This window comes from Anopheles maculipalpis, chromosome 2RL, assembly GCF_943734695.1.
Source record: "Anopheles maculipalpis chromosome 2RL, idAnoMacuDA_375_x, whole genome shotgun sequence".
NCBI lineage: Eukaryota > Metazoa > Arthropoda > Insecta > Diptera > Culicidae > Anopheles > Anopheles maculipalpis.
The window spans coordinates 37,471,637-37,498,311 of NC_064871.1; the positions used below are offsets into that span (position 1 = coordinate 37,471,637).

At 45.3% G+C, this 26,675-nt stretch overlaps 11 protein-coding genes across 14 annotated transcripts in view; 9 read left to right on the plus strand and 2 right to left on the minus strand.

The window, feature by feature from the left end:
• The window catches only part of LOC126559307 (uncharacterized), a 116,388-nt gene that overhangs the window by 20,916 nt on the left and 68,797 nt on the right, over positions 1-26,675 (minus strand). The gene's annotated exons all lie outside the window — the stretch shown is intronic.
• Positions 1-26,675, minus strand: part of LOC126557015 (sodium/calcium exchanger 3) — an 87,615-nt gene that overhangs the window by 4,330 nt on the left and 56,610 nt on the right. The window lies entirely within an intron of this gene.
• Positions 546-2,157, plus strand: LOC126557829 (cytochrome P450 6a2-like). Its single transcript, XM_050213727.1, has 2 exons — positions 546-1,633; positions 1,709-2,157. The coding sequence occupies exons 1-2, from the start codon at positions 556-558 to the stop codon at positions 2,128-2,130; spliced, it is 1,500 nt and encodes a 499-aa protein (XP_050069684.1). The 5' UTR covers positions 546-555; the 3' UTR covers positions 2,131-2,157.
• On the plus strand, positions 3,256-4,889 carry LOC126558556 (probable cytochrome P450 6a14). Its single transcript, XM_050214589.1, has 2 exons — positions 3,256-4,384; positions 4,459-4,889. Exons 1-2 carry the CDS (start codon positions 3,271-3,273, stop codon positions 4,872-4,874), a joined length of 1,530 nt encoding a protein of 509 aa, XP_050070546.1. The 5' UTR covers positions 3,256-3,270; the 3' UTR covers positions 4,875-4,889.
• LOC126557791 (probable cytochrome P450 6a14) lies at positions 5,395-15,947 on the plus strand. 2 transcript variants are annotated; one of them, XM_050213675.1, is made up of 3 exons: positions 5,395-5,772; positions 14,738-15,472; positions 15,532-15,947. In XM_050213675.1, the coding sequence occupies exons 1-3, from the start codon at positions 5,427-5,429 to the stop codon at positions 15,945-15,947; spliced, it is 1,497 nt and encodes a 498-aa protein (XP_050069632.1). In that variant the 5' UTR covers positions 5,395-5,426. The 2 variants fall into 2 exon arrangements, with proteins under 2 accessions (XP_050069632.1, XP_050069631.1); XM_050213674.1 differs by lacking the exon at positions 5,395-5,772 and having other exon boundaries at positions 14,315-15,472.
• Positions 7,541-9,253, plus strand: LOC126557788 (probable cytochrome P450 6a14). Its single transcript, XM_050213669.1, has 2 exons — positions 7,541-8,717; positions 8,783-9,253. The coding sequence occupies exons 1-2, from the start codon at positions 7,601-7,603 to the stop codon at positions 9,196-9,198; spliced, it is 1,533 nt and encodes a 510-aa protein (XP_050069626.1). The 5' UTR covers positions 7,541-7,600; the 3' UTR covers positions 9,199-9,253.
• On the plus strand, positions 11,486-13,156 carry LOC126557792 (probable cytochrome P450 6a14). The gene is made up of 2 exons (XM_050213676.1): positions 11,486-12,619; positions 12,700-13,156. Exons 1-2 carry the CDS (start codon positions 11,509-11,511, stop codon positions 13,116-13,118), a joined length of 1,530 nt encoding a protein of 509 aa, XP_050069633.1. The 5' UTR covers positions 11,486-11,508; the 3' UTR covers positions 13,119-13,156.
• On the plus strand, positions 13,396-26,077 carry LOC126557806 (cytochrome P450 6a22-like). 2 transcript variants are annotated; one of them, XM_050213702.1, is made up of 3 exons: positions 13,396-13,410; positions 24,437-25,567; positions 25,657-26,077. In XM_050213702.1, the coding sequence occupies exons 2-3, from the start codon at positions 24,466-24,468 to the stop codon at positions 26,070-26,072; spliced, it is 1,518 nt and encodes a 505-aa protein (XP_050069659.1). In that variant the 5' UTR covers positions 13,396-13,410; positions 24,437-24,465; the 3' UTR covers positions 26,073-26,077. The 2 variants fall into 2 exon arrangements, with proteins under 2 accessions (XP_050069659.1, XP_050069657.1); XM_050213700.1 differs by lacking the exon at positions 13,396-13,410 and having other exon boundaries at positions 24,383-25,567.
• LOC126557965 (probable cytochrome P450 6a19) lies at positions 17,802-19,312 on the plus strand. Its single transcript, XM_050213894.1, has 2 exons — positions 17,802-18,811; positions 18,903-19,312. The coding sequence occupies exons 1-2, from the start codon at positions 17,833-17,835 to the stop codon at positions 19,310-19,312; spliced, it is 1,389 nt and encodes a 462-aa protein (XP_050069851.1). The 5' UTR covers positions 17,802-17,832.
• On the plus strand, positions 19,951-21,798 carry LOC126557615 (juvenile hormone esterase-like). Its single transcript, XM_050213457.1, has 3 exons — positions 19,951-20,034; positions 20,098-21,521; positions 21,612-21,798. Exons 1-3 carry the CDS (start codon positions 19,972-19,974, stop codon positions 21,796-21,798), a joined length of 1,674 nt encoding a protein of 557 aa, XP_050069414.1. The 5' UTR covers positions 19,951-19,971.
• LOC126557824 (probable cytochrome P450 6a14) lies at positions 22,152-23,729 on the plus strand. The gene is made up of 2 exons (XM_050213721.1): positions 22,152-23,253; positions 23,314-23,729. Exons 1-2 carry the CDS (start codon positions 22,164-22,166, stop codon positions 23,727-23,729), a joined length of 1,506 nt encoding a protein of 501 aa, XP_050069678.1. The 5' UTR covers positions 22,152-22,163.

Below are 26,675 nucleotides of genomic sequence, written 5' to 3' on the forward strand. Positions count from 1 at the left end.
GTTTTATGACCCTTGCTAACTGGAGCTGTACAATGGATGTTTTGTTGGCGCCTAAATATAGGCAACGCGCAGAGCTTGTTTGAATCACAACATAACAAACGAATTATTATTTAACTGCAATTTAATGTTAAGATGTGTATCAGCCAATAACAGAAACAGAATATAAGAAAATTGTTTTAGAAATTTCGTAGTAAAGAATACAATTATGGTTTTATTTAAGAAATATACGTCATTAAGGAGGCTGCATAAATCCGTTGCATGTGGCTGAGTAAAACCTCCAGACGAAGCTCGAGACCTGGTCCTTCCCATTCACGATGTGCTAGAAAATAGTACAAGGCTACACGAATGGCTGGACATAACACGCAAAACAAAGCCTCAAGGTCCACCCTACGTTCACGATGGTCTTAACGTTCGATAAGTCAATGCAAGATTGCAAGCATTGAACGATACGCATCCGCTATCGATGTTCCGGAGCGTGTAAGATAAGCACACAAGGGGTACCCAAAGCCATGCGGCAGTAGGGGCCCACATTTTGGCCCGCAGTGCCCGTACATTATGGTCGTGATCGCGTTGGTGTTACTTCCGTGTGTGGTGGTGCTGGCCGGTGTCACCGTCCGGTGGTTTTTACGCCGCCGTCAAACGTTCTGGCCACGGCATGGTATACCGGCGGCCCGGGATCCCCATCTCCTGTACGGTAACGTGGCAGGACTGGTGGCAAAACATCACACCTCCACCATCTTGCAGTCACTGTACAGGGAGTTTCGCGAGCGTCAGCTACCAGCCGGTGGATTCAATCTATTCTTCTCGCCCGTGCTGCTGCTCGTCGATCGCCAGTTGATCGAGCGTGTGCTGGTCAAGGATTTCGCCCAATTTCAAGACCGTGGCCTGTACGCCAGTGACAAGGTGAATCCGTTGAGTGGTGAAACGTTATTTTCACTGTCCGGTGATCGATGGTACCGTATGCGGCAACATATGCTGCCTGCCTTTGGAGTGAGCAGCATGCGGACAATGTTTTCGACCACGGCCCGTATCGCGCAGACGCTGGTTGTTTACATCCGTGCGCAGAGCAAGCGGCGCGATCTGGAGTGGACAGATTTGATGGCACGCTACACGACGGACGTTATTGGCAGCTGTGCGTTTGGTATCGATTGTCGTACGATTCGCGACCCGGGGACGGAGTTCCGGGCGATGGGCTACCGGGCGTTCCGGTGTAGCTTGCGAAGGATGTGGAAGCTGCGGTTCGGCTATGCTTTCCGACGGATTGCTGACGTGTTGCAGCTGTGCGTGAATGAACCGTCGGTGGAAAGGTTTTTCCTGCAGCTTTGCCGATCGACGGTTTTGCACCGGGAGAGCTACCAGCTGGTGAAGCGTGACTTTCTGCAGATGTTGCTGGAAATGAGGGCGAACGGGCAGCTCGATATGACGCAGGTCGCTGGACAGTGCTATTCGTTTTTCATTGCTGGATTTGAGACGTCTGCCAGCTTGATGTGCTTCTGTTTGTACGAGTTGGCCAAAAATGAGAACGTGCAGGAGAAGCTACGCGCAACTATTGTGGCAGCGCTGGACGAAACTGATGGTCAGCTGAGCTACGACATGGTGATGTCTTTGGGGTATCTGGATCAGGTTGTGAATGGTAAATATTGCATAGATACCTTGCAGCACCGTGCCAAGATTTAATATAAACTCCACAATTTTGTTTTCTCTTTAGAAACTCTACGAATGTATCCACCAGTGGATTTTCTATTTCGCGTTGCAAATACTGACTACCCGATAGACGGCTTCGGGACCATTCCACGTGGGACACTGTTAGTTGTTCCTGTGCATGCATTGCATCACGATTCCGCATACTATCCACAGCCGGAAATGTACGACCCGGAACGGTTTGCCACTGAACCCAAAGCGAGCCATAAGCGAGACGGGGCCCCATTCTTGCCATTCGGAATGGGACCAAGACACTGTCTTGGGATGACATTCGGACTAATGCTTGTGAAGACCGGTTTGGTGGAAATGTTGCGTTCGTTCCGGTTCTCGCTCGAGGTGGATCGAACACCGGAAACTGTTACCTTTAAACCGCGCTCGTTAGTGCTAGCCCCCAACAGCGGGATGTACCTTAATGTGGAGCGGGTTTAACAAATTGTGATAAGACTTTGTACCTTAATAGGGTGTTGGGGTGTGTGTTGGTTATCGTTGTGAGGGTGTACCTTCGATGCTTTGGAACCGATTGGAGGTAGAGCCAAAAAGAAACAAAAACAACAAAAAAATCGATGGACATAAATATGTTTTGACGAGTCATGGCTTCATCGTTGCCACTTATCTGCAAATGAGATATGCGATAGCTCAAGTGTGATGGCGTTGCACGGCATCGATGTTTATCAATGTGCGAGTGTTTACAATCTCCGAAGTGAGTGAACAGAACGTGAGTTATGTTTTATAAATAAAAGAGAAAACCCACAGGAATGGGTTTTTCCGCTCGCTCTTCCCATTGCATCTTGTGAATGAAATCAATGTTTACTGCCGAACAGAGATCGGTTAGTTCTAAGCAGTAAGAGTGTGTGCTAGAAACCGATACGTTAATTCGATTCAGATTCTGATGGAACTTGATCCGATTCGGATTAGATTGCAATTCGGTTAGCGATTTGATACGCATTTTAACGATTAGTAACCGATTGGCTGTACATACGATTCGTTGGCAGGTTGAGTGTTATTTAACATGTCTCCAAACGTTTGGAATCCTTCAGTAATGTCGCATTGCGAAGAATTGTTACATCCAGGCATCTGACACGTCTGTAGTGAAACGGAGCCCATGTCATACCAAACGGCCGTAAATTCGAATCCTGCTTTGGAGAGCAGATTCAAAAGTACAGTGCCATACACTTCTAACGATCACAGTGCTCCACTGTTTGCCAATATCCCAAGTCCTCCAATTGCTTGAAAGACCTAAGTGTTAGTAAGCAGCTAAAAAACTTGTGACTCGGCACTTTGACCATTTTGGTTAGAGCCAAATCCATCCGTGCCAATACATCATGTTAGCGCTGCTGAAACAGTTTATCAGCTCGCTCGAACCGCTCTCTTTGCTCTTGCCGATATTCGGTGAAGCGCAGCGGGAGCGAACATGCAAACGTTAGATCAAGAGAGCGATCGTTAGACGTGTCCGTTACTGTACCTAACTTCCTTTAGCTCTCTAGTTTGGCACGTCCGATGTTTCTGAATTCGATTCCATTCGTTCAGTAGTGCGTTAACTGGTATTCAAGAAACACACAACTTCGCACAATGGAGCTGGTGACTACAATTTTATCGTTACTCTTGGTGCTCGCGGCGGGAGTGTATTGGTTTGTGCGCAGTCGGTACAACTACTGGACCAACCGTGGTTTTCCAACCATTTCCAACCAGAAGCTGCTGTTTGGACACGTGAAGGGCATCAATACGGAGCGTCATGCATCGTACATTACGAGTGATATTTACCGCGAGCTGAAACAGCGCGGTGAAGCGTACGGAGGATTCAACTTGTTCATCATACCGGCTGTCATGGCTGTGGATCCGGAAATCATCAAAACGATCCTGGTGAAAGATTTCCACATCTTTCACGATCGGGGTCTTATCAGCTGTCCGGAGGTTGATCCCCTGTCCGGAACGCTGTTTGGGATGCAGGGCAAGGCGTGGAAAATTTTGCGCCAAAAGCTTACACCGACCTTCACGTCGGGGAAAATGAAGCAAATGTTCGGTACCATTCGGGATGTGGCCGAACGGCTGGGTGACTATGTGGACGACCACTTGGACCAGCAGCAGTTGGAAATGAAGGATATATTGGCACGATACACGACCGACGTGATCGGTACGTGTGCGTTCGGGATCGAGTGTAATACGTTGAAAAATCCGAACTCGGACTTCCTGAAGTATGGTAACAAGGTGTTCGAACAGAAAGTGTCCACCATGATAAAGATCATTTTTATGCTGATGGTGCGCAAGTTTAATGACAAATTTGCGCTAAAAGTTACCGATGCTGAGGTGGAATCGTTTTTCCTGAAGCTCGTGCGCGACACGGTCGAGTATCGGGAGCAGAACAATGTGCAGCGTAACGATTTCATGAACTTACTGCTACAGATTAAAAATACGGGAAAACTGTGGGAACAGGACGAAGAGCACGTTGAAAAGGGTGAGCCTGGTATGACGATGAACGAGCTGGCTGCACAGGTGTTTATCTTCTTTTTGGCCGGGTTCGAAACGTCCTCTACCACCATGAACTTTTGTCTGTACGAGCTGGCAAAAAATTCCGAGCTGCAGGAGCGTCTCCGAGCGGAAATCAATCGTGCGATCGAAAATAATGGTGGAGAGGTGACGTACGACGTTGTGATGGGGATCGACTATTTAAACAACGTTGTTGATGGTAAGGAAGGCATAACGATTGGGAGGTGCTAGAATTTCCATTCTAGCAATGCATTAATGTATGGTTTGTTTTAGAAACGCTTCGCAAGTATCCACCACTGGAAACGATCACTCGTGCCCCGGAACAGGATTATACCATCCCCCGTACGCAGCATGTCATTCCGAAGAGTACGATGGTACAGATTCCGATCTACGCACTGCATCACGATCCGGAGTACTATCCCGACCCAGAACGCTTTGATCCGGACCGGTTCCGGCCGGAGATAGCCAGCGCACGGCCTCCGTACGTGTACATGCCGTTTGGTGAAGGTCCACGCATTTGCATTGGGCTACGATTTGGCATGATGCAGACCAAGGTGGGCCTGATCACCTTACTGCGCCAGTTCCGATTCTCTCCGACGGACAAAACACCGGAACGTATCCGGTTCATGCCGAACGTGTTTGTTCTGTCCCCGGACAGTGGAAACTATCTGCATGTGGAGAAGATTTAGTTCACTAAGTGAGGCTGTTTATACAGCATTAAATTATCGAATCAAAGGTTTCCAAGATCCCACAGTTGCGTATGACAGCGAAAGTGTGTGATGTGGACTATTAATAGAACGTTTCTTCTTGCTACGCACTCTTACGATCAGCTGTACTGATCGAATGCGCACTGGTCGTGTGTTGCGCTGCTAGGGACTGGCGTCATCGCGCCGAATAACCGGCCGTATGTTTACCATATGGTTGTTTTGTTTATGTGAATAAATCCGTGTTTGGCATGAGGATGTAAGGGTGGAATTTTAATGGCTTGTGTGCGGGAAAGAAAATTCGGACCGAGTTGGAACCTCCAAACGATGGATGATGAATTCTGTGGATGTCGTTGGTACGAGAGAGACCATTTTTGTGTTGGAAGTAAAACAGTTTGTTGCCATTGGTTGGTATCTTTAGTGTGCGAGAGTACATTGAGGTTTGGCTGAACGGTTTGCATCAGTTTCGTTTCAGAAGTTGATGTGCTTAGAATTTGGTTCACCATGGTGCTGGTCGAGGTGATATTGTTGGGCGTGATGTTAATACTATCGGTGGCTTATCTGTTCCTGCGCGACAGGCACAGTTTCTGGCGCAAGAGAGGCTTCCCGTACAAACCCAACCCGAGTTTGTTGTTCGGTCAGATGCAGGGCAATGGAACCACACGGCACGCCGCGTACGTTACGCAAGAAATCTACAACTACGCACAGGATCGTGGGGAACGGTTCGTGGGGTATAATTTTTTCTTTATGCCATTGGTGATGGTGTGCGATATTGAGTTGGTGAAAACGGTTCTGGTGAAAGATTTTGGCGTGTTTCACGATCGTGGCATTTACAGCAACGCCCAGATAGATCCACTGTCCGCCAATCTGTTTGCCCTGGAGGGTCACGAGTGGCGACTGTTAAGACAAAAACTTACACCAACCTTTACATCGGGTCGAATGAAGCAAATGTTTGGTACCATGCTGCAGGTTGCGGAAGAACTGCATAAGCATCTGCTTGGGAGCATAGGGCAGGAGTTGGAAATGAAGGAGATCCTAGCGCGCTTTACCACAGATGTGATCGGTACGTGTGCGTTCGGGATCGAGTGTAATACGCTGCATAAACCGGACTCGGATTTCCTGAAGTACGGCAAACGGGTGTTCGAGCATAAACTGTTGGGTGTGCTGAAGATGACCTTTGCTATGCTGTTCAAGGATACGGCGACGAAGTTGGGCGTAAAGGTGACCGATTCAGATTTGGAGAAGTTTTTCTTGAATCTCGTCCACGAAACGGTTGAGCATCGAGAGGAAAACAATGTACAGCGAAACGATTTCCTGAACATGTTGCTACAGATAAAAAACAAGGGATGTCTTGTGGTGCAGGGAGACGGTCATCAGGAGCAAACGGAATGTTTGGGCGGTATGTCGATGAATGAGCTAGCGGCACAAGTTTTTATCTTTTTTGTTGCCGGATTTGAGACGTCCTCTACAGTGATGAACTTTTGTTTGTATGAGTTGGCAAAAAATCCTGACATTCAGGAACGTTTGCGACAGGAGATCAATCGTGCAATCGAGAGCAACGGTGGCGAGCTGGCGTACGAGGTCGTGATGGGAAACGAATATCTCGGACAGGTGGTTAATGGTGCGTATGCTTGATCATATTTTTATGAAATCATTTGAACTCATCCATTGTTTTTGTGTACACGAATTTCGTTTCTTCACTCCAGAAACTCTTCGGAAGTATCCTCCACTGGAAACAATTCTCCGAGTCACGACGCAGGATTACACAATTCCCGGCACTGAGCACGTGATACCACGTAAAGTAGGTGTTCAGATACCGGTGTTTGCCATTCATCGCGATCCCGCGTACTATCCCGAACCGGAATGTTTCGATCCGGATCGGTTCACGGCTGAGCAGTGCAAGAACCGCCCGGCGTACACGTTTTTACCGTTCGGCAAGGGGCCTCGGATGTGCATTGGAATGCGTTTCGGGATGATGCAGGTTAAGGTGGGTCTGGTGACCTTGATACGCGCTTTTCGCTTCATTGCAACTGCCCAAACACCTGAACGGATACTGTTTGATCCGAAATCGTTCATTCTTTCTCCCACGGGCGGTAATTATTTACGGGTGGAGAAGCTTGGGTGAGCTTTATGGCAAATTTGAGTTTAGATTTTTGAATAAATGATGTACAAGTACAGAATAATGTGTATTTCCAATCAGTCGGCGATAGGGAATAATTCCTACCTTCCCGGTAAGTCTATCACAAAATCGACGCAGCACACCTTATCGGATGGTTGCCCGTATATGGCAAATTAGCACCTTTATCGGCTGGTAATAGCAAACACGCGCATTTCAACAATCAGTCTGATATTTAGTCACCCACGCGGTACGACTGTAGAAGTCACCGTGATCCTTATTTGGAATCCGCTATCTACGTCCAATGCGATAGTGAGTTAATCATCAACCTAGGTCAGGCCTCCGTTGCAGTAGGAACAACGAAACTTAGTCAACATAACAAAACATGTGTACGTGTGGTCTGCAAAGATAGCCAAAAAAAGAAATCTCTTCACCTGGAACAGTCAAAAGCTGCAAGTCATCGTTTAACGCATTGAACGCACACACCAATAAATACATCAAAGTACGAAGTATTTGCACGGAAGAAACTAAATAAAGAGTATCGCGAGCGGTGTTCGCATCAGTTCAGTTGCGTGGCATCGCTGAGCGAAGCAAGATGGAGCTTTTGAGTTATGTGCTAACCGCGTTCGTGTTTGTCGTTTCGATTGCGTATTTGTTCCTGCGCAGTCGGCACAACTATTGGCGGGATCGAGGTATACCTTATGCACGTGCGAAACCTCATCTGTTCATGGGACACATGGAGCACTTCAAGACGAAGCACGGAGCAGTTATCAATCAAGAGATTTATCGGGACCTTAAATCGCGCGGTGAAATAATCGGTGGCATGAGCTTCTTCATCATACCGGGCTTGGTTGCGGTCGATCCGGAGCTGATTAAAACGATCCTCGTGAAGGACTTCAACGTGTTTCATGATCGTGGCGTGTTTAATGACGCAAAGGCAGATCCACTTTCTGCGCATCTGTTCGCCCTGGAGGGACACGAATGGCGTGTGTTGCGTCAGAAGCTAACGCCCACGTTTACTTCCGGCCGGATGAAGCAAATGTTTGGCACGATTCAGCAGGTGGCGGAAGAATTCCTAAAGTATATGAACGAAAACTGTCACCGGGAAGTGGAGATGAAGAACGTGCTGGCCCGGTTTACGACGGACGTGATTGGCACGTGTGCGTTCGGCATTGAGTGTAACACGCTGAAGAATCCGAGCTCGGATTTCCTGAAGTACGGCAACAAGGTGTTCGAGCAGGATCCGCTGCTGATGATGAAGTTTGTGTTCGCCATGATGTTTAAGGGCATGGCGAAGCGGATCGGAGTAAAGCTGACCGATGAGGGTGTGGAACGGTTTTTCATGCAGGTCGTCCGGGACACTGTACAGTACCGCGAGATGAACAATGTGCAGCGGAACGATTTTATGAACTTGCTGCTGCAGATCAAGAACAAGGGCTATCTAGATGAGCGTGATGCGGGTGCAACCGATGGGGTGAAAGGTGAAACTGGATTGACACTGAACGAGCTAGCAGCGCAAGTGTTTGTGTTTTTCCTGGCTGGATTTGAGACATCCTCGACCACGATGAACTTCTGTTTGTACGAGCTGGCAAAGAACATGGATATACAGGACCGTCTGCGTGACGAGATCGAACGTGCGGTCGAAGACTACGATGGACAAGTGACGTACGAAATGGTCATAAACAACCAGTATCTGGATAATGTGATCAATGGTAAGGCTATATCTCTCAAATGAATTAAGCAAACTGCTGTAAGACAACCTGTCCTTCTGTTACAGAAACTCTACGCAAGTATCCACCGATTGAGTCGCTCACTCGTGTGCCAATGCGTGATTACACCGTACCCGGCACCAAGTACGTAATTCCGAAGGATACGCTCATCCAGATCCCGGTGTACGCTATACAGCGCGACCCAGAGTTCTATCCCGAGCCGGACCAATTCAATCCGGACCGTTTCCTAGCGGACGAAGTGAAGCAACGCCATCCGTACGTGTTCCTACCCTTTGGTGAAGGTCCTCGGATTTGTATCGGATTGCGGTTTGGAATGATGCAAGCAAAGCTCGGTTTAATCACCCTACTGAGAAACTTCCGCTTCTCGCCATCGTCTCAAACGCCGGCAGAAATTGTGTTCGACCCCAAATCGTTCATATTATCGCCCACTACGGGTAATTATCTGAAGGTTGATAAGATATAAATGTTTCAGATGAAGATTTTTGCTAGTTGAACTAGACGGTCGTTGAATGCGCCAAGATAAAAAAACAGTATTTTTTTTTGTAACACGCATTTAAGACGGCTTATCTATTTTAGGGTAACAGTGCGATAATCATAAATAAGATTAAAGTTTATGCTTTTTTCACAATTCCTCCAGTACATGGGTACCCATTAGGTTTAATTTGTGTAGTCCATTTAAATTATTATTAATTTTACTCGAAAATCCATCGGCCAATAAATAAACTTGCCACAGGCTTTCTAAGGTATCTGCATTAATTGATTTGTTTTGCTGATGACTTGATAGACCAGCACTTGCAAGCCATCTATCCTCGGATATTTACTTTGTCTAGTAAGCGGCCCAGTAGTGTAGGCAACAGCAGCGCCAGTTTTCAAACGGCAGCACCGGGGTTCAAATCCCATCCGGGGACTATCCAACTACGTGGTATCGGTTTGTACCAAGTCTTGTGAGCCATTCGATGGGCGGTGTGACCTTCGAGGTCGTTAAGCCAAGAAGAAGTAGAAAAACATTATATTCTTCGTCATTATACTAGTCTGATGCGTCTTTTGACCTCAAAATGATTTATACATGTTCGAATATTCGAAATCTGTGTCCCTATGCAAGCAGACTGAACATTTATATCTTCGATCAACATCGTAAGTGAGACTAAAGTAATGGCATAAATAACTTCAAGTTTTTGACTTTGATTGTCGATCAAGATTTAGTGGACAATATTGCCAGAAAAATTTGTAAAAGCTTAGTTTCTCGATGACAAAGATTCACTGTCAACATTTTTACTAATTCATGGCTTGGAGTTCAGAGTTAAAAATCTTTTGAGGTAGACAATTAGCTAATGTACATTACTGAAAGTTATACAAAATATATAAAACTTTTGTTGAACGTTTTGTCGATCTTCTTTACTCATAATACTAAGCAAATAATAAATAACAAACAAGCGTATGCGACAGTGGCGCCGGTCTTCAAACGGCACCACCGGGGTTCAAATCCCATCCGGACCGCTCTCCCGTAGTGAGGCCTGACTAACCAAATACGTGGTATCGGCAAGTCTAGTAAGCCATTTCGATGGTCGGCGTGATCTTAGAGGTCGTTAAGCCAAAAAAATGAAAAAAGTAAGCAAAAACTATTTATTTGTTTTGCAAAAATCAAGTAGCGAAAATAAAATAAATTTTATGAATAATCTATAATAATTATTATTATTATAAAAAAAACAGTTATTATGCAAATGCGAAAATAAAACAAAATGGTAAAGCAAACCAGAAAATGATGCAATTACACTTGGTGTTGACGTTGTTCTGTGTGTGTTGTACGGTTTATTTGATGCATTAATTCTGAAGAACGGAGGCTCCAGGGTACATGTAATCCAGCTGTATCATTGCAGTAATGACGATGCGTATTTCGAAACATTCCCACAAGATTGCGTAGCGCTAGCGTTATTGCATTATCTAGGATATGGTGATAATGGAATCGATTTTGCAGCAGATACTTTGGAGTTATTATAGGTAAGATATTTAATAAAAAAATCATTCAATTATTTTGCCCGAGGATGTATAACACGTATGACATCATACGCTGGTAAACATAATTACCGCACTGGCGCAGAGAGCGAGAGAAACCACAAGTAAACAATACAACATAATGTGGTGATTTCATCATGATTGCTGTATAGCTGTAGCTTATTGATGTATGTGTAATGATATTAAGGAAACCAATTCTTACGGCCTTAGGTGCTGACAGAGTAGAGCAAATCCACACGTTCATAGGCAATTGGAAGGCAAAGCGAGGCAACATAGGATGGTGGTCATAGTGTGTCATAGACATACAGACTGGGGCAATTGTATTGTTTTGTTTCGCATTCCATCCGCGATCGGCCACAAAAACATTACAGATCCAGAATATATGTAGTTCAACGTTTCGGTGCTTTTTCTTAAAGACGGTTAACATTTGAATCATGTAACACGCTCATGTTTGGGAAGCTGAAGTCAACGCCCTTCGAACTATCTAACTCGTGTATGGAGAAACATTCAAACTCATAAACGACTTCACCAACACTACATCAACGAAGGCGATGGTGTTAGAGTCAGTTTTTCCGTGTTACATTGGGCGCTTTCGTCAAGTCATCTCATCGATATCAAGTTGTGTAGGTACAATTTAGGTGCTACGCATTTTATCTATGCCCCCGTGTTCGCTTCCAAGTTATATATTGAACAACTCCGGCGCAATGTAGGTTCAGTTTCGGAAGAGCTGGCAAACATCGTCAAGAGCTACCATCTCGCCATGGAGCCCATTACTCTAGCGCTGACCGGATTTATATTCGTAGTGTCGATTGTGTACCTGTTTGTGCGCAGCAAGCACAACTTTTGGAAGGACCAGGGCGTACCGTACGCACCGAATCCTCACTTTTTTTACGGACACGTGAAGGGACAATCCCGTACGAGACATGGGGCCGACATTAACCAGGGGCTTTACAACCACTTCAAGCAACGTGGAGTACCGTACGGTGGCATAAGCCTTTTCGTAATGCCGTCACTGATCGTGGTTGACCCGGAACTGGTGAAAACTATCCTGGTGAAGGACTTTAACGTGTTTCACGATCGTGGTGTGTATTCGAACCCGAAAGATGATCCATTTACCGGAAATTTATTCGGTTTGGAGGGTAATCCGTGGCGTTTGTTGCGTCAGAAGCTTACGCCCACCTTCACATCCGGCCGGATGAAGCAAATGTTTGGCACGATTTGGGATGTGGCGCTCGAGTTGGAAAAGTATATGGAAGCGAACTACAACCAGCCGGAGATCGAGATGAAGGATGTGTTGGGTCGGTTTACGACCGATGTGATCGGTACGTGTGCGTTCGGAATCGAGTGTAATACGCTCCGGACACCAGACTCGGAGTTTCGCAAATACGGCAACAAAGCGTTCGAGTTGGATCCCGTAACTTTGACGAAGTTTTTCTTCGCGTCCTCGTACCCGCAGTTGGCGAGAAAGCTGCACGTTCGCACTACTCAGCAAGATGTGGAAGACTTTTTCATGAAAATTGTGCGCGAAACGGTGGACTATCGCGAGATGAACAATGTGCAGCGGAACGATTTTATGAACTTGCTGCTGCAGATCAAGAACAAGGGCAAGCTGGACGATCATGGCCCGATTGTTGGGAAGGGTGAAGTTGGCCTAACGCACAATGAACTGGCTGCACAGGTGCTTATCTTCTTCCTGGCCGGGTTCGAAACGTCCTCCACAACGTTGAGCTTCTGTCTGTACGAGCTGGCAAAGAATCCGGGCATACAGGACCGGCTTCGTGACGAGATCACCCGTGCAATAGATGATAATGGAGGCGAAGTGACGTACGATATCGCTATGAATATACAGTATTTGGATAACGTAATCAACGGTAAGTATGGCTCAGCTGAAGTGCGCCACTAAGCGACGAAGAACTTAAATTTATTTTTTGGTTTTGCTGATCCGCTACAGAAACGCTTCGCAAATATCCACCGGTTGAGACGCTCACACGCAAACCATCGCACGATTATGTTATTCCCGGCACTAAACATGTCATACCAGAAGGAACGATTGTGCAGATACCGATTTATGCTATCCAGCGTGACCCGGACCACTATCCCGATCCCGAACGGTTCGATCCGGATCGCTTCACGCCGGACGAGGTGAAGAAGCGACATCCGTACGTGTTTGTGCCGTTCGGCGAAGGGCCACGCATTTGCATCGGGCTGCGATTTGGCGTGATGCAGACAAAGGTGGGCTTGATAAATTTGTTGCGCAAATTCCGCTTCTCCCCGTCAGCGCGGACGCCCGAGCGGGTGGAGTTCGATCCGAAGATGTTCACACTGTCCCCGATAGGTGGTAACTATCTGAAGGTTGAAAAAGTCGTGTAGTGTTGTTGAAGTGGGATGATATTAATATTTTACGGTAAAATATACTTCGAAAAAAGATTTAAATTGTGCTTGCGGTTCTGTCGTTTTCTACAAATAATTTTTAGGGGTTTTCCTCAGAATCTTCAAGCTGTTTCTGTTCAAAAGCTTTGATATGGGATGGATAGAATTATAGCTGGATAGATGGATAGCTCTAACTAACAAAACGAGAGATGGAAATAAATATATATAGGCAAATATAATATGACTATACGCGACCGAATGATGCCGACAAGTTGAGGTTCGATTCCCCTACGTAATTTCTATTTCTCTTATTATATCTTATTAATTAAACTATTAGTTTTTTTTGCTTTCGGGTGGCAATAAAAAGATTTCTTTTTAAATTGATTTGAAATTGTCACGTTTTTAACACTATTCAATTATACACTGTTTTATAAAATGTTATACTGTACGTAATTTATATTTATTTTTCTTATAAAAATTAACAATATGTTTATACTTCCCCTTTTATTTGATGTCCTAACGACCAGCTTGGTTATGCCGGCAATCTGATGCTATATACTATAGTGTTAGTTAGTGTCAACTTGCTAATATGCTAAAAGTAATAAAAATAAATCTCCTTTACAAACGACGGATCTGCCGCGTGACTGCGGCAGATCCATCCAATCGAATTCGGCTGATGCAATTTATTCGAATTAATTGATAAAAGTCACCTGCTCTCGTATCGTGTTTTGAACGCGTGTCGAGCCTACCATGCAAGGTAATACAGCGAACAAGCCAATTGCGCACTGTAGGAATCAATTATATGCTCGAAAGTTTCTACAGCACGCTTAATGTGTCAATACAATCAATGAAAACCCTGCAACACACGTTTCTACCATACGTTAAGTCATTGCATTCAGCACTTTCTTCTAATGGGTGGTTGAATCTTCATATCACGGTGCAGTAAAGCAACAAAAAATAAAAAAACTGAACTTGCGTTGATACCAACACTAGCACACCTCCTCAAAGCTGTTTGTAAATATCACAGATCGATGACTGGTAAAATTTAAGATTGGGCACATCTCAACCCATCACCCAAGGCAGCCGGCTACTCGCTTCCACACGCACACTGTCATGATGTGACGGTTAATCTAAGACGGGCGAGTTTTCTGAGCAACATTGCCTAGCTCCTATATAATATGCCGAGCGCCACACGTACCTGCTCAGTTAGTTCCGGAGGTTGGAATAAGGCGAACGAAACATGGAACTCATTAACGCGGTGCTGGCCGCGTTTATCTTCGTAGTGTCGGCGCTGTACCTATTCATACGCAACAAACACAACTATTGGAAGGATAATGGATTTCCATACGCTCCGAATCCTCACCTTTTATTTGGACATTCAAAGGGACAAGCGCAAACTCGCCATGGTGCCGACATCCATGAAGAGCTGTACAAGAAGTTTAAGCAGCTTGGTGAACGGTACGTTGGTATTAGCCAGTTCATCATACAATCGGTGCTCGTAATCGATCCGGACCTGATTAAAACGATCCTGGTGAAGGACTTTAATGTGTTCCACGATCACGGTGTGTTCAACAACGCGAAAGATGATCCACTGTCGGGTCATCTCTTTGCACTGGAAGGAAATCCGTGGCGTTTGTTGCGTCAGAAGCTTACGCCCACCTTCACATCCGGCCGGATGAAGCAAATGTTTGGCACGATTTGGGATGTGGCGCTCGAGTTGGAAAAGTATATGGAAGCGAACTACAACCAGCCGGAGATCGAGATGAAGGATGTGTTGAGCCGATTTACGACCGATGTGATCGGTACGTGTGCGTTCGGAATCGAGTGTAATACGCTCCGGACAGCAGACTCAGAGTTTCGCAAATACGGCAACAAAGCGTTTGAGCTTAATCCGATCATTATGTTTAAATTGTTCCTTTCCTCATCGTATCCGGGACTGGTGCGAAAGCTTCGCATGAAGATCACGTACGATGATGTGGAAGATTTTTTCATGAAAATTGTGCGCGATACTGTCAACTATCGGGAAACGAACAACGTAAAGCGGAACGACTTTATGAACTTGCTGCTGCAGATCAAGAACAAGGGCAAGCTGGACGACAGTGATGATGGTAGTGTTGGCAAGGGTGAGGTAGGAATGACGCAAACGGAACTAGCAGCACAGGCATTCGTGTTTTTCTTGGCCGGGTTCGAAACGTCCTCCACCACGCAAAGCTTCTGCCTGTACGAGCTGGCCAAGAATCCCGACATTCAGGAGCGCCTTCGGCAGGAAATCAACCAAGCAATCAACGAAAACGGTGGACAGGTGACGTACGATGTTGCCATGAGCATACAGTATCTGGACAATGTGATAAACGGTACGTTGAATGTTGTGAAGAAGTAGCGAACTGGTGAAATAATTTTAAAATTATTACAGAAACGCTCCGGAAGTATCCTCCAGTAGAGTCGTTGAATCGCGTACCATCGGTTGATTATGTTATCCCCGGTACGAAACATGTGATACCGAAAAGAACGCTAGTACAAATTCCAGTGCATGCTATCCAGCGTGACCCGGACCACTATCCCGATCCGGAACGGTTCGATCCGGATCGTTTTACACCGGAGGAGGTGAAGAAGCGACATCCGTTCACGTTCCTTCCGTTCGGTGAGGGGCCACGCATTTGCATCGGGCTGCGGTTTGGTGTGATGCAGACCAAGGTGGGTTTAATAACGCTGCTGAGAAAATTCCGTTTCTCACCGTCAGCGCGGACGCCGGACCGAGTATCGTTTGATCCGAAAATGATTACTCTGTCACCGAACGAGGGCAATTACTTGAAAGTGGAAAGATTGTAAGATGATAGCTGCGATTTTACTATGGAATACGTCGCTTTGTTTTACAGTTTATTAGCTGTTGTTAAGGAACAGGAATTGGTTTGTTTTTTGTTTTAGAAATAAAAGCTGATTTAGTACGAGCAATTGAAGAGATAAAAAACATGTGTGAAACTGCGCCTTTTGACAGCAACGTGACGAGTAGATTTTGGTTTATTTGGAACAACAAATTGTGGCAGATAAGATACTGCATTTAAGGCGCCGTGACAGTTGAGGACAGTAGAGTGCGCGTGGGATGTAAATGAAACAATCAACATCACGCGCGTGCGCCTGGAGCTTAATTGAAGTTTGCCAAGTCAAAAAGAAGACTCATCACCATCCGGTAACGAAAATGAAGTAGTGTTGCGAATCCGTAATGACTGAGCAGTTTTTGGGAAACATTTCACTTGCTCGCTGGATGACAATAATGGCAAGGGAGGGATGGTACTGCAAATTGCTTGCCCCCTTCCTTTATGTATGAAAGGAGCGAGAGAGATAGCAAGAGTGAGACCCAAATTAACAACCCCCTACCCTATCCATAGACGAAGATTCACAGCAAGGGTGGGACAGGAACCAACATTTTTTGAATACATGGGTAGCACTCCACAACGCCACGCTGATGATCATCGAGAGGCATGAACTGGTGTGGCCTTCATAATTTTGGACAATGGTTTAGAGCGAATGGTCACGGTGTGGATTTACAAAGTGGGGTGCTTGAATGTGGTGGTGGAACCGGCGTATTGGTAGGTTTACAAATTGCGTCTTTATATTGATGCTTAAATTTTTTTGCTCTCCTTCCAAACGAACGCAGAGCATCACAGAGAAGCTGAAGAGGTGATATTTTTCGTTTAAATTTTCGACTGCAAAACACAAAACACATTTGTTGAGCACGGAAGGCCTCAGTTTTGGATATGAATATTGATGAAGAATGAGCACAGCATAGCTGAATTAGATATTATTGACTAATTTATGACTGTTGAAGCGTTGTTCTAGCCATCAGAATCGAAGGTAAATGAAGAGTTAGATGGAAGGTATTAGATGTTTGAATACAAATGATCGTTGATGATTAGTTGATATCTAAATCACACCTAACTGTGAAGCAATTTGATAGCAAAAAATAAAGAACAAAATGTTAAATTCTACAAAAGTTTGCTTAATTTGTATGCGTGTCTGTAAAAAAGCAGTACAATAGCAAATTACAGCAGTGTTATGCTATCAAAAACATTAAATTTTTAGCTGCATACGATTTGTTTTCTTTTTTGGAAAAATCTATTCATTAGTATCAAGAACGAACCCAACTAGGTTTTAGCAGGACTTTCGTATTTTGATTTAAAACATAGTGAGAGAAATTATAATTTGCAACCGCTTTTCGTAAAAAATTGCACAACAATAATTTATTATGAAGTTAAATTATAAAACATACGTTGTGAGCTATGTGGCTACTTATCAACATAAAAAAGGAAAGAAGAAAGTGTTTCTGAACCAATTGCATGATAGGAAAAAAAGCAGAAATTTGACACCGAAAAACTGGAGATAATGTGAGTCAAACATTTATCTGTTATGCCCTTATAAGTGACTATCTTATTATGCACACACGAGATAGCTAAGCGATGTTAATCATACTTTGTGAGGGAATCTTAATACCTTGCTGCTTCAGTACGTCCCCGTCTAAAATTATGCAACGGACTCTTATCGGTCGTTCGATTCTGGAGCAATGATAAAATAGATTCTTGCGAAATCAATGCCCATGCCGCATCGTCTTGAACCGGCGTGCTATGCTCAACCCGGTGGTCTATTATCTGATTGATGCACATCGAAACAAACCAGTTGAAAAGTGTGCTAGTCTCGTAAAAGTTCCACACGACAGAAAATGCTGATCGTGGAGTTTTGGATCGCTCTCGGTACTACGGTACTGTTGATCGGTGGGTTTGGGATGTGTTTGATACTGGACAAGCGACGATCGGTGTGGGTTGATCGTCGTTTTCCTAGCACCGGCCGGACATGTGTCTTGTACGGTGACTATAAGGCAGCGGGACGTACAGAGCATCGTATGTACACGACGCAGAGGTTATATCGCTCGTTTAAGGCAAAAAAGTGGCCCATAGGTGGAGCGGTGATGTATCTAACGCCTTGTGTAATACCGACCGATCCTCGCCTGATCGAGCATATACTAAGTGAGGATTTTGTGAAGCTGAGCAGAAATGATGCATCAGAGTGTGCAACGTTCGTAAAATGGTGGAATACGTTCGAGGATGAACATTTTGACACGTTGATTGGCGTGGTGATGGAGGAGAGTGTACAGATAATAGAAATATTAGTATCGTATAAAACTCCAGTGGATGTTAAAGCAATCGTGGAGCTGTTTGTGGCAAGAGCGATAACGAGATGCATATTCGGGAAGAGGTATGAGGATGACAGTCACATAATTCCCCTCACAGAGAAACTAGCCAAACAACCATCGGGTATTGTTTGGGACGTATTATCAACGGCCTTTCCAAACACGGCATTTATTCGGGTATTGCACAAAGCGTTAAACCACGTCCAAGAATATCCTGTGATTCTTGAGGAACTGGTAAGTTCCATTGCATCCGCTAGCACAACGGATGCCAACTTCTTGAAGTATATGAAACACGAGGAACAGCAGACAACTGCAGCTGATCGTATGGCGTTTCATGCTACAAAGTCGTTAATGCTGGAATTAGTTCAGAATGTATTTTTCATAGCGTCAGGCACAATGGTAGCCTGTTTGTTTGAGTTGGCCCACCACCAAAAGATTCAAAACAATCTCCACAAGGTACTAAAGCGTTCCGGTGATTCCATGGTCGATTATCTGGACAAGATTATTGGAGGTAAGTGAAAGAGAGAGAGAGACAGAGAGAAAGTTAAGCTGCATAACTATACAAAATTCTCATCTAACAATGTTTGTACTGAATGTTACAGAAACGCTGCGCAAGTATCCCCCAATCGATGAGGTGTCATTTATCAGCGGTGCCAACAATCGTCTACCTAACTGTGATTTATTGGTTCCGAAGAACACAAGAGTGATCGTCCCTATCTATGCACTGCACCATGATACTGAATTCTATCCGGATCCAAACAGGTTCGACCCAGAGAGACCTGTGCTACGATCGAAGAAAGAGACACCTCTTTACCGCCCACTGGGTTGCGTACCATTCCCTGTAGGGTCAAACCTTGCCCTGTTGATAGTTCGCGTGGGGTTGGGCCAAATTTTGACAGAGTGTACTGTGCGCTTAAGTCCGGAAACACCGGCAACGTTGCTGATATCGCCAAATCAACCGATACCGTACCCCAGTGGACGTGTCGAGTTATTGATAAATCGAGCGTCCTAGAGTGCGCGTTAGCAAGAAAAGGAAACTAACGAAAAACGTATTACGTTACTTATTGTTATATAACGAAGCTATTTTAAAATAACCAACAATGTGTAATTTTGAATAAAAAACGAAAAATATAACCATTTTAATTAGCTCGGTCATTATGATTTCATCACATTATATTTTAAACAATATCCATTTAGCCAGTTTCACAAATATCAGATATAAAATTAAGTAATACTCCCATAACTCGACAATGTTAAGAATCGTTACTTTTATCTTTAGCTGGAATTATCTGTTCTATTTTTAGTTCGTTTGTTTGAGTGATGAGTATAAAACTGCTCCAGTAACCAATTACTCGTATGAGAATGTACTAGAAATTATCATCCTGAAGACGAAATTGGACGAAAATTTGTTATCAAATACGACTATTAATCGTCACTGTACGCACGTGATTCATAAAGATACGATTGTGATGCCAGAGCTTTTAATGCTTGATTGTTACTGTATCATTCGTTTTTTCAAGATCAAGTAAAGTGGATTAAATGCAGGCAACGATATCTAATCGAAAAAAAAAAAAAAAAACAGGCGGAAACAAAAAGTCACCGTATGAAGCTGTATAAAAGCTTCAGTGGCAATCTAGCAGCAAAGAGAAGGCATACCTTTATGTTAGCAAAATGTGGTTCCGGACTGTACAATTGCTTGTCCTGCTGGCACTGACTGGCCGTGGGCAGAGTCAGGTAGGTCGTGTAGCATAACATCGTCAAATCATTGCAATTCTTTCAAGTGTGCTTATCCTGCAGGACCGTCCAATCGTTACTACATCCGGTGGTCAAGTACAAGGTACGACCGAGTCGTGTGGTCTGTTCTGCACGTACTACTCCTTCAAGGGCATTCCGTACGCAGAACCCCCGGTCGGTGGGCTACGCTTTACAAACCCGGTACCGCATGGCGGATGGTCCGGCGTGCGTGATGCCAGCCAGCACGGCAACACTTGTCCCTCGCAGGATGCCCTACCAACCGAGGGAGAAGATTGTCTGTTCGTGAATGTGTACAGTCCCTCACTGATCGGAACGCGCCCGGTGATGGTATTTGTGCACGGCGGTGCCTACAGTGGCGGTGCCGGCGATGATGCACTTTACGGCGCAAGATACTTCATGCCGGAAGATGTGGTAATCGTAACAATCAACTACCGGCTGGGTGTGCTCGGATTTTTCAGCACGGGCGATAGCAATGCGTCGGGTAACTGGGGCATCAAGGATTGTGTCGAAGCGTTACGGTGGGTGCAGAGGAATATTGTCGCCTTCGGAGGCGACCCAAACCAAGTGACACTGTTCGGCCAATCGGCTGGTGGTGCAATGGTACACTTCTTGACACTGTCACCGCTTACCGAGGGATTGTTCCAGCGGGCGATCACACATAGCGGAAGCGCACTAAATTCCTGGTCACTGCAGCCAAATCCACGCACCGAGGCAAACCGTTTGGCAACAGCGCTCGGTATTTCCACAACCGATACGGCTGCAATGGTGGCAGCGCTGCGGCAGGCTCCTTATCGTAGCTTGGTCGCACAGCAGCAAGGTTTGACGACGCAGGGTGTACCACTGCTACTTAGACCGGTAGATTTTGCTCCTGTCGTTGAACCAGCCAACGCACCCGGTCCAATTGCACTCGACCGATTGCCGATCGAGCTAATCGAGAGTGGATCGTATCGTGCCATACCGCTGATGGCGGGCTATGTGGAAAAGGATGCGCTTCTGTTTTCTGCCCTCGAATTGGTTACAAACCCGGGCATCTTCGATCTGTTCAATGGCAACCCTCACCTGCTGGTACCATTTGTTTGGAACATTCAGGAGGGCAGTGCTGCTTCTGCGGCTGTTAGTCAAGCATTCCGGCAATACTATTGGCAGAGTCAACCTTTGAGTGCTGCGTTGCTGAATGAGTTCACCGTCTATCTTACGGATCATCAGTTTGCGTATCCACAGCTTGAAATGGCCAAGCGGCATGCGGCACGGTCGTCGGTGTATCTGTACCAGTTCCAGTACGATGGCGATCTGAACTTGGTGAAACAGTCCGTCGGTATTACGCTACCTGGTGCGACGCACGGCGATGAGCTATGCTATCTGTTCGAACCGAAGTCGTTTGGAGCTGGAGAACTTCCTGTAACGAGCCATGCTATCACAGTGCGCCAACGTATGGTACGCATGTGGACAAACTTTGCACGATATGGGTAAGTTTTGTGCTTGTTGTTGGAGTTAGTGCGCCACTAGTAATATTGTTACGTGTATCATAATCACGTTTTATTAATGTTTTTGTACAGAAATCCTACACCAACTGTGGATAGCTTACTGCAGGGCACCCTCTGGAGACCGATCGGTCCTGGAGTAATAGATGCGACCCTTAATATTGGACACGATCTCGTGATGGAGTCGAACCCGATTGCTAGCCGATACAATCAGTGGCAACAGTTAGCTCAGCAATATGGAAACAATATATTTAGAATTTAGACTTCGTCGAAGCACAAGTCAGTTCACTGTTGAATTATGCATGTTTCAGGAGAGATATTTATGTTGTCTATCTTTACATGGCAAAATACAATAATTTCAAGTACAAATGACGAAAAAAAGACGTGTTTTGTTTACATTATATACATAACATGAAACCCAAGATTGCCAAATTTGGCTATCGGCTGGGTTTAGTAAAACGATAAACAAGAATACCACGGTAAGCATAGATTAAGCGTTTATGTATGTGTTCAACAGTTCTCTCTCGCTCGCATTTTGTTTGGGTCCACAAGACCTACCAACCGTTCATTTAATTCTCTCGCAACCAGTGCCACTGCAACAGTGGACAAGTGAAGAACTTCGTTAAAATGGCGTTGTGGTTGTTGTTGCTGATTGCTGTAGTATCGCTGCTATATTATTACGTGCGACGTCGTTACAGCTACTGGAAAGATAAGGGTATTCCTCAACTTGAACCAACCATTCCGCTTGGTAATTTGAAAGGTGTTGGAAGCACACGAAGTTTTGCCGAATTGCTCGATGAGGCGTATCAGCGATTCCTCGGACAGTCACCCGTTACCGGGATGTACTTTCTTACCAGCCCCATACTGTTGGTGACAGATCTGGATCTTGCGAAGCAAATGCTGGTAAAAGACTTCCATCGCTTTCACGATCGTGGAATGTACGTAAATGAACGGGACGATCCACTGTCCGGACATCTGTTTTCGATCGGCGGTGAACGATGGCGCTATCTGCGCAACAAACTCAGTCCTACGTTCACCTCGGGCAAAATTAAATCGATGTTCATAACGATTCGCGAGATTGGTGATGAGTTTTTGGCCTCGTTCGATAAGTACATCGATCAGGACGAACCGATCGATATTAAGTTACTGTGCCAGTGCTTTACGTGTGATGTGGTAGGATCGTGTGCGTTTGGGTTGCAGTGCAACTCGTTGAAAAACGAAGGATCGAAGCTGCTTGACATCGGTGACAAAGTATTTCGACAGGGTCCCCTGCGTATGATTTACTCGATTGCGATAGGAATTTTCCCATCGCTTTCGAGAGCACTCCGTTTGCCTGCGCTGCCTGGCGAAGTTTCCTCGTTCTTCCGACCACTAGTACGATCGACGGTGGAACATAGAGAACGCAACGCGATCGAGCGTCCCGACTTCCTTAATCTATTGATACAACTCAAAAATAAGGGCACGGTTGAGGACGATTCGCAGGAAGGGCTGGAAAAGTTAACGCTTGATGAGGTGTCTGCACAAGCGTTTGTGTTTTTCTTTGCCGGTTTTGAGACCTCCTCAACGACGCTGTCGTTCGCATTGTTTGAGCTGGCCAACAATGCAGAGATTCAGGAACGGGTGCGTGCCGAAGTGTTGGAAAAGCTCAAGCTTCACGACGGCCAGATTACGTACGACGCACTCAAGGAGATGACGTACCTCGATCAGGTTATCAATGGTAAGCAGAAACGATACGTTTTGTGTAATGTTAACTTAAATGTGGATTTTATCGTTACAGAAACGTTGCGTTTGTACACACCCGTGCCACAGCTGATGCGAGTATCGAACGAACCGTACCACCTTCCAACACTGAATGTAACGCTGGATAAAGGAACAATGGTGTTTATTCCAGTGCATTCGTATCATCACGACCCGGCCATATTTCCCGATCCGAAACGATTCGATCCAGATCGCTTTGCACCGGAATCGATCAACAGCCGTCACAGTTACGCGTTTCTACCGTTTGGAGAAGGGCCAAGGAATTGCATCGGCATGCGATTTGGACTGTTGGAAGTAAAGTTTGGCATTGTGCAGCTGCTAAGCAAATTGTGTCTCAGTGTTGATCGGCGAACAATAGTTCCCCTGAAGCTATCAAAAAGTTCTGGCTTTCCAGAGGCAGAAGGAGGAATTTGGTTGAAAGCGTCACGAGTTTAGCTATTTGTGCAAGTGCACACTTGATGCTCTGTCTATTTATGGCAACTTTATTAGAGTAGCTCTTTAAGAATTGCGTTACGTTACCAGCAAAAAGTGTGTGTTCTAATATCATACAGCAAGGCATGCTTGAGCAACGAGATGTATCAAAAAGGAAAGAGTCTCCAGACGACCGGTTCAAGTTTCTGAGCAAACGACAAGTACTCATCAAGACAAACAAATTTCGACAGCAAACTAAATGAGAAATCGGGTGTGGTTTGGTTTGTGATTACAAAACGTATACATAGCACGAAACCGCAGTTTTTCGACTGCAAACTAGTGATCAAAATTAAATTTCTGATAACCAAATCCAAAAATAAAAAGCAAGCTGCGCAGCGGCGCACACATGCTGCTAAACATATTATCCAATGCGTGATTTTTTGTGGTTGTTTCTGTATGGGCGAGGGTGCATGTTCGCGGTGTCAATTTCCTGAGAATAAAAAAAAGAAGCAATCGAATATTTTTGACCACACCGAGCGACTGTGTTCATATAATGTAAAAGCGCCCGGTACCACTACACATACGTTAGAAGATAAAATAATGGTGGTTGTGTGTTGGCTCGCAGTTCGTAATGTCCATTAATGGCTAACTGACAGTCTGGTTGGGGTGGCGTTCTCGTATGCTCAGTCAATTCTTGACTTCGGTCGAGAGAAGTTGTACGATCTGTTGAGGTCTTGGTTGGTGTAATATAAATTAAACCATGGCTTACGTCAGTGTGGTGCTGTATTTGGTTTTGCCGGCCCTTGCCCTGCTGTACTACTATGTGAAACAACACTACCGTTACTGGGCAGCCCGAAATATTCCGCAGCTGGACGCATCGTTCCCGGTCGGTAATATGAAAGGCGTTGGCTCTAAGCTACATTTTAACGATGTGTTGGGCGAAGCGTACGACAAGGGCAAGGCCAAATCGTCATCGCTCGTCGGAATGTACTTCATGCTGAAGCCCGTGCTGATCGTGACAGATTTGGACATGGTGAAACGCATTCTGGTTAAAGACTTTAACAGTTTCCACGATCGTGGTTTGTATGTTAACGAGCGAGACGATCCACTGTCCGGACATCTGTTTGCGCTGGACGGTGAGCGGTGGCGCTATCTGCGCAACAAGCTCAGCCCTACGTTCACCTCCGGCAAGATCAAGCTAATGTTTACTACAATTCGCGAGATTGGTGATGAGTTTTTGGCATCGGTAACCCGTTACGTCGAACGGGAAGAACCAATTGATGTGAAACTGTTGTCCCAGTGCTTTACGTGTGATGTGGTAGGATCGTGTGCGTTTGGGTTGCAGTGCAACTCGTTGAAAAACGAAGGATCGAAGCTGCTCGAAATAGGGGATAAAGTGTTCAAACCACCTGCTTGGAGAAACATGCTTACATTTTTGCTAATTTCCTGCAAAGATCTGGCGAAACGGTTGCGTCTAGCCGTGCTACCATCGGACGTGACGTCATTCTTTATGCCACTAGTAACTGAAACCGTTAGGGATCGGGAACAGAACGCGATTGTAAGGCCCGATTTCCTCAATCTGTTGATACAACTCAAAAATAAGGGCACGGTTGAGGACGAGTCGGCGGAAGGACTGGAAAAGCTAACGCTGGACGAGGTAGCAGCCCAGGCGTTTGTGTTTTTCTTCGCCGGTTTCGAGACCTCCTCGACGACGCTGTCGTTCGCATTGTTCGAGCTGGCCAACAATCCAGAGATTCAGGAACGGGTGCGTGCCGAAGTGCTGGAAAAGCTCAAGCTTCACGACGGCCAGATTACGTACGACGCACTCAAGGAGATGACGTACCTCGATCAGGTCATCAATGGTAAATAGCGCATCGCGACGAGTGTGGTGATGACACTCAACCTGGTAGAGTATCATGCTAACACCTCTCACACCCCAATCTTCTTGCAGAGACTCTTCGCATATATCCACCAGTGCCGAATTTAATACGCGTTTCCACACAACCGTACCCGGTGGAGTCAACAAATGTGACGCTGGACCGAGACACGATGCTGATGGTACCGGTCTACGCGATACATCACGATGCAACCATCTATCCCGATCCGAAACGGTTCGATCCGGACCGGTTTGCACCGGATGCGGTGCACTCGAGACACACTCACGCATTTCTGCCTTTTGGGGATGGGCCACGAAATTGCATCGGTATGCGTTTTGGTTTGCTCGAGGTAAAGTTTGGCATTGTGCAGATGATTAGCAAGCTGCGGTTTACCGTCAGCTCACGTATGCAGCTGCCGATTAGAATGTCCAAATCGGCATCAATTCTGGAGGCCGAAGGTGGTATCTGGTTAAATGCGGCCAAGCTGTAATGGACAAATGGGGTCCTGCTTGATTGCCAGGGTATTTATCTTATCTAACGTCTTCCCACAGTTGATAAAAGAAATCTTGCACGAACTATAATGCATTTGAGTTACTTACATACACAATGACCCTGATCAATGAATGACTGTTTGCAACAAGTGGAAACGTTATGAAATATTGCTTTTATAAAATATTATACATTTTTAAACTATCAGAAAAGATAACAGCTGACAAGCTACGAAGCCATACTAATATTAGCCGATTATAAAACGCGTAAATGCCTAAGGTGATTTCTATTATTAATGCAAAGCTTAACTTACTACGAAAATTTGGTCACCTTTTAACAGTTATGCAAAAAAAAAAAAAACGTTTCAATCCATATTCTGTAGTAAACCAGCATGAATGCAATAATATATCTAGCTGTTTTCAACTTCGCTAGATTCAACTGAATGCATCCATCCGATGACAAGCTCATAAATCAACATTACCAAGCAATACGCTAATGTTCCCGTGTCCACCAGGAAGTGACCTTTGCCGCTAATCCACCTCCAGCCCGTCATCAGTGATGAACATCACCTGCGCAAATTCACATCCCGCGTCGATCGGGGTGT

Excerpts from the sequence above, each read along its gene's own strand:
- LOC126557829 (XM_050213727.1), top strand. The coding sequence starts at position 556 with ATGGTCGTGATCGCGTTGGTGTTACTTCCGTGTGTGGTGGTGCTGGCC. Across the intron at positions 1,634-1,708 it reads TCTGGATCAGGTTGTGAATG|AAACTCTACGAATGTATCCA; the intron begins GTAAATATTGCA and ends TTTTCTCTTTAG.
- LOC126557615 (XM_050213457.1), top strand. The coding sequence starts at position 19,972 with ATGTGGTTCCGGACTGTACAATTGCTTGTCCTGCTGGCACTGACTGGC. Across the intron at positions 20,035-20,097 it reads CTGGCCGTGGGCAGAGTCAG|GACCGTCCAATCGTTACTAC; the intron begins GTAGGTCGTGTA and ends CTTATCCTGCAG. Across the intron at positions 21,522-21,611 it reads ACAAACTTTGCACGATATGG|AAATCCTACACCAACTGTGG; the intron begins GTAAGTTTTGTG and ends GTTTTTGTACAG.
- LOC126557824 (XM_050213721.1), top strand. The coding sequence starts at position 22,164 with ATGGCGTTGTGGTTGTTGTTGCTGATTGCTGTAGTATCGCTGCTATAT. Across the intron at positions 23,254-23,313 it reads CCTCGATCAGGTTATCAATG|AAACGTTGCGTTTGTACACA; the intron begins GTAAGCAGAAAC and ends TTATCGTTACAG.
- LOC126558556 (XM_050214589.1), top strand. The coding sequence starts at position 3,271 with ATGGAGCTGGTGACTACAATTTTATCGTTACTCTTGGTGCTCGCGGCG. Across the intron at positions 4,385-4,458 it reads TTTAAACAACGTTGTTGATG|AAACGCTTCGCAAGTATCCA; the intron begins GTAAGGAAGGCA and ends GGTTTGTTTTAG.
- LOC126557965 (XM_050213894.1), top strand. The coding sequence starts at position 17,833 with ATGCTGATCGTGGAGTTTTGGATCGCTCTCGGTACTACGGTACTGTTG. Across the intron at positions 18,812-18,902 it reads TCTGGACAAGATTATTGGAG|AAACGCTGCGCAAGTATCCC; the intron begins GTAAGTGAAAGA and ends TGAATGTTACAG.
- LOC126557806 (XM_050213702.1), top strand. The coding sequence starts at position 24,466 with ATGGCTTACGTCAGTGTGGTGCTGTATTTGGTTTTGCCGGCCCTTGCC. Across the intron at positions 25,568-25,656 it reads CCTCGATCAGGTCATCAATG|AGACTCTTCGCATATATCCA; the intron begins GTAAATAGCGCA and ends ATCTTCTTGCAG.
- LOC126557792 (XM_050213676.1), top strand. The coding sequence starts at position 11,509 with ATGGAGCCCATTACTCTAGCGCTGACCGGATTTATATTCGTAGTGTCG. Across the intron at positions 12,620-12,699 it reads TTTGGATAACGTAATCAACG|AAACGCTTCGCAAATATCCA; the intron begins GTAAGTATGGCT and ends GATCCGCTACAG.
- LOC126557788 (XM_050213669.1), top strand. The coding sequence starts at position 7,601 with ATGGAGCTTTTGAGTTATGTGCTAACCGCGTTCGTGTTTGTCGTTTCG. Across the intron at positions 8,718-8,782 it reads TCTGGATAATGTGATCAATG|AAACTCTACGCAAGTATCCA; the intron begins GTAAGGCTATAT and ends CTTCTGTTACAG.
- LOC126557791 (XM_050213674.1), top strand. The coding sequence starts at position 14,359 with ATGGAACTCATTAACGCGGTGCTGGCCGCGTTTATCTTCGTAGTGTCG. Across the intron at positions 15,473-15,531 it reads TCTGGACAATGTGATAAACG|AAACGCTCCGGAAGTATCCT; the intron begins GTACGTTGAATG and ends AAATTATTACAG.